The sequence below is a fragment of the Sesamum indicum genome, linkage group LG3 (genome assembly GCF_026168435.1).
Source record: "Sesamum indicum cultivar Baizhima isolate 11 linkage group LG3, ASM2616843v1, whole genome shotgun sequence".
Taxonomy (NCBI): domain Eukaryota; kingdom Viridiplantae; phylum Streptophyta; class Magnoliopsida; order Lamiales; family Pedaliaceae; genus Sesamum; species Sesamum indicum.
In genome coordinates, this window is record NC_142659.1 from 5,616,971 (window position 1) to 5,631,210 (window position 14,240).

General features: G+C 34.6%; 2 protein-coding genes across 2 annotated transcripts; both read left to right on the forward strand.

Moving 5' to 3' along the window:
• Nucleotides 1–8,281: 8,281 nt before the first annotated feature.
• Nucleotides 8,282–10,329, forward strand: LOC105157300 (cytochrome P450 71A8). The gene is made up of 2 exons (XM_011073679.3): nt 8,282–9,313; nt 9,585–10,329. The coding sequence occupies exons 1-2, from the start codon at nt 8,393–8,395 to the stop codon at nt 10,188–10,190; spliced, it is 1,527 nt and encodes a 508-aa protein (XP_011071981.1). The 5' UTR covers nt 8,282–8,392; the 3' UTR covers nt 10,191–10,329.
• Nucleotides 10,330–11,182: 853 nt separating this feature from the next.
• LOC105157477 (cytochrome P450 71A8-like) lies at nt 11,183–13,186 on the forward strand. The gene is made up of 2 exons (XM_088878320.1): nt 11,183–12,263; nt 12,423–13,186. Exons 1-2 carry the CDS (start codon nt 11,370–11,372, stop codon nt 13,029–13,031), a joined length of 1,503 nt encoding a protein of 500 aa, XP_088734446.1. The 5' UTR covers nt 11,183–11,369; the 3' UTR covers nt 13,032–13,186.
• The last annotated feature ends 1,054 nt before the right edge of the window (nt 13,187–14,240 follow it).

A 14,240-nucleotide genomic window follows, 5' to 3' on the forward strand; every position in this document is an offset into this window, starting at 1 on the left:
AGTTGTCTCAGCAGGTATATATGTCTAACTCTGGCCCTCCATATTGGGAGGCCCTGAAATGGATCCTTAGATACCTTCATGGTTCTATTGATATCGGTATCATTTTCTCTAAGTTCTTTGATAATATTCAATTGATTGGCTATGTGGATTCAAAATATGCTAATGATAGGGATAGTAGAAAATCTACAACGTCTTACATATTTTCTTTATGTGGTTCATGCATTAGTTGGAAATCTTAATTACAACATATAGTTGCATTATCCACAACTGAAGGCGAATACATAGCTACCACTAAAGCCTTTAAAGAGGCTATATGGTTGGAAGGTTTGATTAAAGAAATTGATTTTCTTAAAAACAAAGTCACTACATTTTCTGATAGTCAGTCGTCTATACAATTATGCAAAAATCTTGTGTTTCATGATAGGACTAAGCATATATATGTTAGGTATCATTTTATTCGTGATATCGTTGTCAAAGAACTTATCAAACTCGAGAAAATAAAAACTAATAATAACCTAGCTGATATGGTTACTAAATGCCTACCTGTTGAAAAGTTCTGATGTGTCTGAAAATTCTAAATCTTGTTCCAGACTGACTACTGTTGGAATTGTTAGTCTTTTGTTGCTGCAGGTATGCATAGAGGACGACGTGGCAATGATGAATATACCAGATTCCCAAATCCTGACCTATGACCATTGGGTCTTTGGGTCAAGGTGGAGCATGTAATTAAGTAATCCCAAAATCAAGAATCAAGAGAAGCTCACTTGGAGGCCCATCTCTAAAATCCGGCTGAGGTTCTTTCTCTCCCTTTTTGTTTTTCGCTGCAACTCCAAATTTCACTTCATCCTCTTCACATTCATGCGCCGATGGACTCTCACCCACTTTTCTCTCTCTAAATCCCATATCTCGTAATCTCTGATTGCTAGTAAACATGGTGACCAAGGCATTTTCTTATGCCGTCCTTTCCTCTATAAAAAGGCCTTGACCCCTTTCGGCAGAGAGACAAGAAAAATCAATTGAAACACTCCTCTTCCCTCTCTCTCTCGAAATCGTTCTTAGTAAACATATACATTCTTTGTGGGTCTTTGTGACTGAGAAATCTAAGTGATTTCTAGAGGTTTATCGTGAGATTTGAGAACCTTGTGGTGTCGGGTTGGAGGTGGAGCAATCGTGGGTTGATTGGTTCTGTGTGAACGTTGCTTTGTGTGTTCTTGAAAGAAATCTGGGTATTCCTGAGCCTACATCTGCAGATCTGTAAAATCTTTAAGATTTGTTCTTTCTTTGTTATTTATTATTTATTATTATTCTTGTAATATCAGTTAGTATATAAGGAGTTTCGTATTCCACGCCGTTGTAATAGTCGAATAGGGTTCTCTGAAATACGAGGTTACCATTCTACAAATATAGTACGAGGAACTTTGAGCAAAGTTGCAAATATATTAACGAAGACGTGCACGAGTCTTTTGCAAGAATCTTCACTCTTTAGAGAGTTCTAGGAGATATCAAAAGGTTTTATTGCTTTTGTTGGGGCAAGATCTTTTTTTAATCCCATTTATCAAAATTTTATTTTCTCATTTAGTTTTTTAATTTGTAATTATTAAATTATTTTTTAAAAGAAAAATAATTTATTTATATTTTTATATGATAAATATGACGTGATTATCTTATGTAATAAGGAAGGATTTTGAACGGAATTACTTACCTTCTCTTCCTCCACAAGGAAGGCAAGAGATGATAAACTTTCAGCAAGTTTGCATGTTTTGTAAGCTATAACACTGCAAAAAAACTATTTTATACTAACGATATTTATAATAGTAAAATTAATAATTTAGAATAATTTTTGAAAATTATAACAGCACCACATACTGCGATTCTTTTGGGCGTTATAAAATTTTTGTAACGGCCATAAGAGACCTTTACAATAATAGTCCAATTGGAAAAATTGCATTTGGACTTGTTTTTGGAACAACAAAATTGAATTTGATATAATTAATATTGGAACGACCTTTGTTACACATATAGGTATAGTTGTCCCTTCAATACAGGAGCGGTGTTTGGAATTTTTTTGTAACGGTCATGCGTTATATTGTAATAGTTGTTGTATCGAGCTTTGTATTTCTTTCTTCTACAGTGTTTGTAATGACCTTTGTAAGTCCTTATGAATATGTTGGTTTTAGTTTACAACTGCCTTTATTATTACTTTTTACACTGCTTTGTAGACGACTGCCGACCATTTTCTAATTTGATAAGTTATCTTTTACACGATTTTTGTAACGGCTTCTTGATTATATGACGGTTATACTTATTTCAAAAAGCCGTTATAATGCAATGACAAAAAAAATAGTTTTTATAATATTTAATTGTATTTAATCTATTTTAATATTTATTTTTATAAAAATAAATTATTGAATTTTTTGTTATATCTAGGTAGTTTTAATTTCTTAAATGTGCAATATTATATTAAAAAAAACATATAATATAACAAGAAAATAAAAATAATTTAATTACAAAAATAATTATTTTTACAAATAAAAAAATCCTAATCTAAATCAGCATTCCCTAGGCCGCATGTTCGTCGTCATCGTCATCGGGTACCGGGGTATTAGTTGGAGGCTGGGGCAGTGGAGGATCGGGCCAGGTGGGATCCATCCGCTGCATCCACTCCTTGAGCCTCGGTACCAGATCATTAAGGTCGGGGCGCGACGGTTGTGGTGGCAAGGACGATGGACCAATGGAACTGCTGGCATGTTATGGTCCAGCAACAACGTGGTAGCCTCCAGAGCCAAGACTAAATACCCGGCCCCTCTTTCGACCAACCCTCTTGCTCATTCAGCGTCACTAAGCCTTGAGATAACAATGTAGGTTCTTGATCACTATTTTGCTGGTTCTGGCGTGGCTCCATCATCCTCAGGAACAATTCCTGTGAACAAATTAAATGATTAGATTTAAAAAAAATTAATTTTAAATTCAAACATTAAATTCTTTTTTATACTTACTGTAACCTCCAGTATCTTTGAGCAGCTCTATTGGTCGTCCTCCTATTTTTTTGTAGCACTTTTTAAACACGTCCATCTGTTTGACGGGGCATCCGAGTTGTGCCTCATGTTAAAAAATCATTTAAAGAAAAGAGTAGAAATTTATACAATTCTATTTAATTAATATATACTAGAGTTTAATTAATATATACTAGAGTTTAAAATACTTACCATCTTACGCTTGTGGGCCCTAATGGAGGACGACCCACGCGGTAGACGGTAACAGTTGTGTCAAGGTCTGCTGCCCGATTGACTTTATTCTTAGCCGAGTGTGCTTGGAATTCTAGGGTCGCCCAGTATTCCAGATGCTGGTTCCAGATCTTTTCGGTCAGCCACAGCGGTCGGCCCAACTGATTTTGGGCATCAGCAAACCGCTTTCGCAGGGACTTACCTGCCTGCGACTTGACGATCTTGAACATCAAATCGTCGTCTCAGTCCCACCAGTAAGACAACTGCAAATTTCACATATTAAAAAAAATATAAATACTAGATAAAACATGTAATTATTGCGTAAAATTAAATATTATACTTACCTTTACATTGTTGAACCAAAATAACTGGTGATCCCGTGGGATCTGCATATTTTCCCCCAGGGATTTGGATAATATCTTTTGACTGTAGCATGGATCGCAGTGCGAAAATTTTGGTTGGACCTGAAAAAATAATTAAATATTAAACATAATAAAAAATTAATGAAAATTTTATAAAACAATTTAATAAATAAACATTACGTATATACCTCGCATCTCGGAGGCTGATATACTGCCTCTGGGTCGTTGGTGGTAGTGGTGGTGGTGGTGGTGCATCCCACGGTCTGGCCGGGGCCTGTGAATTGCTTGGCCCCGCCATAGGTGACCCTGCTGTGGTGAGATCTGTAGAAATCGACAGCGGCACGATTACAGATTCCAATGCTAGGGTGCATCCGCAATAACATGGGAGGAGGCCTAGTAAGCCACTTCCGCGTGCACAACCACGACCACCACCCACGGCCTCCTCTCAGAGGAGGCGGAGCATCGATAGTCATGAATCTATAACTTAAAAAATATTAATATTAAAAATTTGCATTAAGGTCCAATTTTTTTTTCTAAAATTACATTAAGGTGCTTTTTTTTTCCTAAACTTACATTAAGGTCCAATTTTTTTCCCTGAAAATGGCATTAATGTAGCACTCTATATCGATACTACAGCTATATCTCCTCTAAACATTATACTTAAAGAAAATCTTGTTTATGTATATTAATATGCACATAATCAATATGCACATGTAATTTCAACGTCAACAGACATAATCAACCCACAATATTATATATATATGCACATATCAAACACCACAAGGCAACCCATCATAAGTAGTTCCCACACTTATAAAAAAATCAAATAGGATGGATAAATTTTTTTAAAAATTATAAAAAAATTATCCACTTAATCCATAAAAATATTTTTAAAAAATAAATAAAAATTATAATTTTTAAATTGTAAGAATATTCTGGTCAGTTCACCATAGAGAATGGATGAAAACATAATAGATTGGGTTAGTTGTTAGACGGCCGTGAAAATCAGGGGGATATTAATAATTTTTTCAATAACGAATGAGTGTTTATAATTATGTTAAATTTTTAAGGATGTAATTATAATTTAGCAGATAAACAAATGACTGATCCCACATTGAAGAGCAAATAATTGGATGCAAACACACACACTTGACTATTCCATCACCAACTTCTTCTGAAACATACCAATTATTCATCAAATCCATCCATTCATCATCAATATTTCTTTAAACCATGAATGATAGACATATGGTCAGATGGGTTCAGACTGGATCCAACCAATGAGCCTATACCACACGCACTCCCTTCATCTGTCCCCCATAACATTGGCATCTGCTTGATCACATGCTTTGCCCATGTGACATGGGTCAATTCAATCAAATAGACATGCATGGATGGATGTATGTGTATGTTATTTCACATTAATGGCCATTACATTGGAATCCCAATTCCAAGGGCAAACCACTACCCTATGCCCACGGGGCTCGACCCTCAAGGCGGGGACGGACTACCGAGGGGAAACACGTGTTGAATTAAGGTTCTGAGGGTATCTTTCTTTTATGACACGAGTGTGTATATATATATATATATATATATATTAACCAGGAGGATAGGAGGACCATCACTCCAACAACATGATCATCATCGTCCATAACTTATAATCCATCGATTGCATTCGACCAGATATTGCCTATGTTGTATGTTACAACTTCCGTTTCGATTGAAAAAATACATAAAATTAGAATGAAAAGAATTGCGGTGACAATACTTAGAAAATTGAATTTCCGTGTCCAAGAAGCCCATTTATCTCAAACTAAAGAAAAAAAAAATCCATCCGAATATATTTGAATGGATAAATTTAAAATTATAAATTCCAAATTCCTAATAATAAACCTTTCGGACTTATTTGGATCATTTTAAATTCAAAGAAATCGAAACCCTTCTAACTCTATTTTTGGATTATATTTTATTAAATATTAATAAATTTAATTTTTAAAATTCTTCTCTAAATTGTTTTCTTAAATCAAATCAATCAATACAAAAAAAATAAAAAAATAAAGTACTTTCTCATTTATTGGATGATAATGAAAAAAGATTCAACCTTCCACATAGTAACAAAACATTCCATTATTCACGGGACTCACAAACAAAGATTCAAGCTAAGTTGAACTGCTTCTCTTGCCAATATTAAACTCGGAAAATATATATATATATATATATATATATATATATATAGTTAAAAAGCACTCGTTTTTCAACAGCATGTGGTCAAGCTTCCACATCAGCTTTGTTTGTTGTTTTCGACATTTCTGTCTTTTTTAAGACAAAATAATAATTAAAATCTAAACACAAAAAGAAAAAAACAGGAGTGGTGGAGAAAGCGAGCAATTAATGAGAGAGATATTTTTACGATCTTCTTACTTTTCCACCATATATGAAATCTTGACCCTGTCAAAGAATGAACATCTTTGTCGTCTAGTTAATTTTGTTTTTGTGTAACCAAAGTGAGAAAATTATAGTTTGGGTACCAAAATATAAGATAATTATAATATTAATCTCATATTTTTTGAAATATTCAATATTAGTCCTATATTTTAAGAGAAATATTTCAAAGTTAGTCCTTCCATTTGTAATATTAGTCCCACACTTTAGAAAAATATTGCAAAGTTAGTCCCAAATATTATAATTTACATTGCAATATTTTGATGTCGGAACCAACTTTGCAACGTTTCTTTTAAAATATAAAACTAATATTGACTATTTTCAAAAAAATATAGAACTAATATTACAGACCATCGTATTCTATAATATCAAAATTGCAATTTTCTCAACTAAAGTTGTCCCTTCTCTTGGTTTTGATTTTACCAATCCTCCTGTGTCTATCAAAGTCTTGAATTCTTGGTGACATTAGCTGATCTTTTGCAATATTGTAATGCGGACACCTTCCTTGTATTGTGCAGAGATTGTTGAACTTTCACGCAAAGTACAAGAAAAAATTAGGAGAGATTAATTATCGACAAAGGGGGGCACTGCCAAAAGAGACAACATTGGTGCCTAAATGATATTAAGACAAAATTTAACATTCTTGCTTAAAATATATAGTGTTAATTATACCTTAACCCCTTCTAAAAATATAAAATTATTATGCTTTACTTCAATTTTTTTTTGAAATTATGCTTAAATTCTCTTTGAAAATTTACTGTTTACACTGACCCTCTTTTGTTAGGATTTGGAATAAAGATGCTGATGTTAGCAAAAGAAATTACATAAATTTTTAATTTTACCTCTTGTTGAATGTTTTCATGTAATAATTTTGTCTTATGAAGGAAAAAATGTAATGATGTTAACCTCACTCCATATATATATGTATATTATATTTATCCCTTTATATATATGAGGATGTTAAATGGGGGGTGAAATTAGAAATTTATGTATTTTTTTTTTGTTTATGTCAGGATTTTCATTCAAATCCTAACGGAAGGGGGTAAGGTGTAAATTGAGAATTTTCGAATGTGGTAAACATGTAATTTCAATTTTTTTTTGAAGAAAAGTATAATTTAAAATTTTTAAAGGGGTCTAAATGTACTTAATCCAAATATATATTAATTATACTTTTGATCTACAATTTTGATTAAAACAATTGTAAATAAGGTTATCACTACAAATAATTGGTTATATATTTATGCTGATAATATAATGACAATATAAATATAAAGACAACAACTATTTATTGTCATTGAATTCCTATGCATGCAATCACTAATTATTTTTACAGACAATTTTTACATCATCCTTTTGACACTAATTCTTGCCACAGACTTTTATTAAATAATCGTCACTATTAATGCAATTCGTTATTGTGACAAACATATAAGTTCTTTTCTCTTAATTATTATGCAGAATTAGCGACAACTAATATTAAATTGGGGTGAACAACCATTTACCTCACGCGTTAAAGCGTTAGTAAAAAATGACAATTTACCCTCTCCATATATGTGATTTTAAGTTTTATAAAATTAAAAACATTACTTATCATAATTATAATATAAAAAAAAAATTCTACTTTCGGTAAAAAACTATTAATATTAAATAATTAACTTGTATATTAATTTAAACTTTTAAGAAGGTGATCGTTTAAGTAAAATATAGGTTGTTATTAGGATGAAGTGAGATATTTATAGGTAAGTTCAAGTTGAGGGAGACAATGTCCAGTCTAAGAGAATCCACCTGTCTGATACTCTCTACCCCCATGCCTGATTTTATAAAACAATAAAAAAAATAATAATTATACTCCCATCTTTTATGATTTGATGTAATTATACTTAAATATTTTGTAATTTGTAAAATTATATTTAGTATTTTTGAGATTTGCTTCTGTCTAACAAATAAATCCCTTCCTTAGTTAAATTATCAAATTTGCTTATATTAATACAAAAAATGGATACAACTCCAAATTTACACGGTAAAGATTATAGATTAGGTTCAAATACAAGATATCTTAATAAATTTCCAGACAGCTGAACACTGTTTTCGATGTCATAGCATAGAATTTAAATAAAAATTGTGATCTGATGGGATATTTAAAAAGTCATCACAAGCCTCCCTTCAGAATAATGAACATTGATTGACCGATTCTCTGACCAGCTGCCGTGGAAATTGGATCCCATATGCCTTTGACAAGTGAACCAATTGGCTTTTTTGGAGTTTTTTGGGAAGTGAAATTATCTGTAAATGAACAACGTGGAAGCCTTTTAACCTGTCAGTTCCACTGAAGCACAAACCACAAGTAATCAAAACATAAGAACTATGTCCAAATTCCAGTTGCTGATACAGCAACAAATGAACGAAATCATATTTCATCCCTTTCTGTTCGGAGCTCTTGTATCCTTATTCTTGTTCTGGGCTATTACTAAATGGTTCTACAAACCTGCTGCAAACAAGAAATTACCCCCATCACCACCGAAGCTACCGATACTCGGAAATCTCCACCAGTTGGGCTCATTGCCCCACCGCAAGCTCCAATCCTTGGCCGAAAAACATGGGCCACTCATGCTTCTCCACTTCGGCACTGTGCCTACTCTTGTTGTGTCATCGGCAGATGCAGCCCGAGAAATCATGAAAACTCATGATCTCATTTTCGCAGACAGGCCTCAATCAAGTGTTAGCAGGCGGCTTCTGTACAACTTTAAGGATGTATCCGTTGCCCCGTATGGCGAGTACTGGAGGCAGTTGAAGAGCATTTGTGTGCTCCAACTTCTCAGTAACAAAAGGGTTCAATCTTTCCGTTCAATCAGGGACGAAGAAACAGCCCTTCTGGTGAATAAGATACGGAAATCTTCATTTCCAGTGAATTTGAGTGAGATGTTTGCTGAGCTCACTAATGATGTGGTTTGTAGATCAGCTTTTGGCCGGAAGTTCAGTGAAGGCGAAAATAGCAAGAAATTTCTTTCCCTGTTGATAGAATTGTTGGAGCTGTTGGGGAGTTTTCCTATCGGAAATTTCATTCCAGTGCTTTCCTGGATCAGCCGTGTTAATGGTTTTGATGCAAGAGTGGATAAGGTTTCGAAAGAACTGGATGAATTCCTGGAGGGAGTGATCAAAGAGCGCATGGAAACTCCCAATGAGGACAAAAATGGAGCAAATTTTGTTGACATTTTGCTTGACATTTACCAGAGTAATTCCTCTGGTGTCTCCATTGACAGAGATAGCATCAAGGCAATAATTCTGGTAAGATAAAGATGTTAATTACCTGTCAGTCTGGATTCTTTATTCTATGCTTTTGTATCGTCTCGACCGGTCAGTATTTCAATTCATATATGCAAGTAACTTTTCCACGATTTGGTATTTGTAGATTTTAAGAGAATGTTTTGTAGACGTATTTGTATATGTGAATTGAATTACAAAATAAAACACCAATTTAAGACAGAGGCTAGACTGATGAGTTTCATTATAAAGCTTGTCAACCCCTCGTTTTTATTTTATGTTATCTACTCTACAGGACGTGTTTGCTGCAGGAACTGATACTACAGCCACAGTTCTAGAATGGGCGATGACAGAACTCTTACGACACCCTTCCGTCATGAAAAAATTGCAAATTGAAGTAAGAGAAATTGTTAAAGACAAACAAGACATAACGGATAACGACTTGGAAAAGATGCAGTATCTGAAAGCTGTGATCAAGGAAACTCTTCGTTTCCACACTCCAATCCCATTGCTAGTGCCCCGACAAGCAAGGAAAGATGTGAAAATCATGGGGTACGATATTTCAGCCGGGACAATGGTGATAACTAATGCTTGGGCCATCAGCAGGGACCCTGTCTCTTGGGATGAACCAGAAAAGTTTGAACCTGACAGGTTTTTAAATTCATCAATAGACTTTAAGGGCCTGGATTTCGAGCTCATCCCATTCGGAGCTGGAAGAAGGGGCTGTCCAGGGATCGCGTTTGCCATGGCTACTACAGAGTTCGTGTTAGCAAATATTGTGCAGAAATTCAACTGGAAATTGCCTGATGAAGGGAAAGAATTGGACATGAAGGAGCACCCTGGAGTTACAGTTCATAGAGATGTTCCTCTTCTTGTGGCTGCAACTCACTATCATTCTTAGTACAATGGGATGGAAATAGAAATGTGTGTATGAAAGTATCCTGTGCTTCCTATCTATAACTATGTATCATTTAGTTGAGATTTATAAGTTGTCTATTGAAACAATTAGAGAAGAATAAAGATTATTGCATCTGCTATAACTTTGAGAATTTCTGGCCAACATCCTCTTCGAATTTATGTGCACACTAAATATATAATCACATCGACACATAATTGTGGATCGATTAAATCTATAATAGCAGAAGTATGTCGATCCATGTATCCGTATTTGACTTGTCTACAAGGGATTGGAGTGGCTTTTGACAAATTTGTCAGTGGGCCATTTAAGAGACAAGTTGTGAGAACGTTTAATATAATAGGTCATTTTTGATAAAATTTTGAAGAAAATTGGGGATTATATAGATAATTGACTGACGAAAGTGGGGATAAATATGAATATACAAAAAAAAATTGGTTTTTAATCCGACACTAAGATAAAAATCCAATAAATGTTGGTTAGATTCAAATCTTTGCACAATAAACCTCAATACCAGTCCTTAGACATTATTATCGGACCTCCAAAAAATATTTATAAATGAGGAATTGAGCTGGATTAATATGGGCATCCAGCTAAATGCCTGCCGTAAACAAGGCCTTAATGTTTTCTCAAGATAATGATCTCTCAATTTAATAACTCTGGACTAAATCTTTTGAAAGTAAATTAGAATTGCAAGTAAAAATAAAGGGGCTTAATGCAATTTATCCCCTGTGATATTGCAAATGAATAAATTATCCCTTTATAACAAAAAATAGTAATAAGGGGATAATTTGTTAATAGGGTAAATTGCTATTTTTTTCATAAGGGGATAATTTGTTTATTTACAATATCACAAGGGGATTGCTTCTATTTTTTTTTTTTAAAATAAAGTATTATATCCAAAAATACAAATGAACTATTGAACTATCTTTATAATTTTTTAGTTCACAAGGGAGATTAGATCAGTACTCCATGTGAATTTCAACTCTGCAGTGCTATTTTAAATCGCTTTGCTTTTCATTTAAATAATGTATTAGCAGCTATGTGTAGTTGGCTGACAAATTTTTAATAGTTGAAGCAGTTGTCTCATCGGGCGATGCAATTTCTTTCTTCAAAGAACTTGCAAAGACAGGACGATCGAGTTTCCAGGTTGATGAATTCTTGATGCATCCGTTTCTGCTTTATCTTCTCGGGTTAATCTCACTATATTTCATCGCCAAATGGCTGCACAAGCCTCGCAAGAAACTGCCTGCATCTCCCCCAAAACTACCAATCTTGGGAAACCTCCACCAACTGAGCGCGTTGACTCACCGCTCACTCCGATCCTTAGGCAGAAAATACGGGCCGCTCATGCTTCTTCACTTCGGCAGCCGGCCTGTGATCGTCGTCCAATCGGCTGATGCAGCTAGCCAGATCATGAAAACAAATGATCTAATCTTTGCCGATAAGCCCGGATCAAGAACTACTAGGAGACTATTCTATGACATGAAGGATATATCAGTTGCGCCATATGGTGAATATTGGAGGAAATTGAAGAGTGTCTGTATTCTCCAGCTGTTAAGTAGCAAAAGGGTCCAGTCTTTCAATTTCATCAGGGAGGAAGAAACGGCTCTTTTGGTGAAAAGGATCAAATCGCATTGTCCGTCTCGTTCGCCTGTGAATTTGAGCGAGTTGTTCACGTCGTTAACCAATGATGTGATATGCAGAGCAGCATTTGGGAGGAAGTACAGTGACGGGGAAGGCGGCAAGAAGTTTCTGATGCTTCTGACGGAAGTGTTGCAGCTAGTAGGCAGTGTAAGTATCGGAGAATTTATTCCGTGCCTTTCGTGGATTAATCGTGTTAATGGTTTCGATAATAGAGTTGACAAAGTTGCGAAAGACGTGGATGCTTTCCTGGAGATGGTAATTCAAGAGCACCTGAATGAAGGACTGCAAAGTTGCTGTGTAGCTGATCAGGATGAAAGCAGAGTGAATTTTGTGGACATTTTGCTTAACATTTACAAGGATAATAACACTGGTGTTTCCATTGATAAAGACAGTATCAAAGCAATTATTCTCGTATGATTTCTCTCTCTCGGAAAATTTTAACCCAGATCTGATTTAGTGAACAAACCAATTATAGGACAAGTGCAATACACTTGCCGTTCTTTCTCATTGTGGAGTACTAATGTAAGAATGTTGCTTCTACATTTTCCTATTTTTTCCAATAAATACCAGGACATACTTGCCGGGGGAACTGATACGACATCTGCAACTCTAGAATGGGCGATGACAGAACTCCTACGACACCCTATGGCTCTAAAGAACTTGCAGAACGAACTAAGAGGAATCCTGAAAGACAAACAAGACATAACTGAGAACGTCTTATTGAAAATGAACTACCTGAAAGCCGTAGTCAAGGAAACTCTACGTCTTCATCCTCCCATCACATTTTTGGCCCGTGAAGCACGAGAAGACGTTAAAGTCATGGGGTACGATGTTGGGGTCGGGACGATGGTCATAACTAATGTTTGGGCAATCGGTAGAGATCCTGCGTCCTGGGACGAACCAGAAAAGTTTAAGCCAGAAAGATTCTTGACTTGTTCAGTAGATTTCAAGGGACTAGATTTTCAGTTGATTCCGTTCGGGGCTGGAAGAAGAGGCTGTCCGGGGACTGCATTTGCAATGGCAAGTGTTGAACTTGTGTTAGCAAATCTTGTCCAGAAGTTTGAATGGGAACTGCCAAATGGAATGAAATCGGAGGACTTGGACACGGAAGAACAGCCTGGTGTCACCATTCATAGGAAAAATCCTCTTTTTGCTGTTGCAACTCACTGTTATTTCTAGTTCAGATCTTGTAATATCATTAGCAGAAGGAAACAAACAGCACAAATAAAACCCTGTGTGAAGAAATGAACAGTTTCTCTGCTTTGAATTTTCTATTCTGTCAATGAAAAATTCTAATTCGGACTTCACCAATTCAAAGTAAATTAAATGATGTATGTATTATACTTTTCACGTGATTGATATGCAGTTTCGTCTATTATTGTCTAAGTAATTGCCGGTGACTCGGCTTCCGATAAAAGCAGCATCAGAGCATTGATGCAGGGGAAAACAACCTTGTGTTTATGAACTAGGCCTCAACAGTGACCCCGGGGCCAATTACAAATTAGACGTTCCTTGATCGCTGGACCGATCGAATGGTGAAGGTGTTTGTTTCTGGAAAGCACATTAGGCCGAGTTTGACCAATGATTATAAAATAATTGATTTTTACAAAAAGAAAGTTCAAAATGACTCTAGATAAATGTTATATTGTAAATACATAGTGATAATTTCATTTTTCGTACTCAAAATATACTTCTTTTTTAGTTTTAGTACCCCAAGTTCTAAGTCATCAGATTTGGTATCCAAAATTTTTAACTTTTATCAGCCTGAGTATCCCCCGTTAGGTTGACCGTTAAAACAAACGGTCAACTCAATTTTGGAGGAAAAATTAGACGGAATCTTGTCTATGCATGTTTGGCTACCATTTTATTCAACATACTAAAAATTTCTATTTTAACTTTAATTTTATAATTGAGGACAATAATATAAAAAATAAAAGTTAACCGAACTTCTATTACAAAAATGTTAATTCAAATCGTTATGAAAATACCAATTTAAATATTTCCTCCCAATTAAAATCATTGCGAAAATAAAGATGCATGCTAAATGCAGGGTAACATAGAGATAATCGCCTAGTAATTTAAAAAAACTAACAAAGTCTTATATTCAATTAATACTAGCATTGTTCACGAAAAATAAACAGAGAAAAACTGAATAAGCAACTTAAAGGGTGTTAATGTACTTTTGAGTCAAATAAAATTGCATATTCATACTTGATATATTATACCGTTGTTTATGCACAAACTAAAAATGCATTTCAAATTATTATTTCTGGCTGAGAGAGAATTTATAAATTTATTAAAATTTTCTATTTCACTACTCATAAAAAAGCCTAAAAAAATATTTGTTAAAATAATTAAAAGAAAAGTAGCATAAACCCTCAATAAATA

What these genes read in the sequence shown, in the direction of transcription:
- LOC105157300 (XM_011073679.3), top strand. Translation starts at nt 8,393, where the DNA reads ATGTCCAAATTCCAGTTGCTGATACAGCAACAAATGAACGAAATCATA. An exon ending in GCATCAAGGCAATAATTCTG is followed by an intron (nt 9,314 to 9,584) that starts GTAAGATAAAGA and finishes TCTACTCTACAG; the next exon opens with GACGTGTTTGCTGCAGGAAC.
- LOC105157477 (XM_088878320.1), top strand. Translation starts at nt 11,370, where the DNA reads ATGCATCCGTTTCTGCTTTATCTTCTCGGGTTAATCTCACTATATTTC. An exon ending in GTATCAAAGCAATTATTCTC is followed by an intron (nt 12,264 to 12,422) that starts GTATGATTTCTC and finishes AATAAATACCAG; the next exon opens with GACATACTTGCCGGGGGAAC.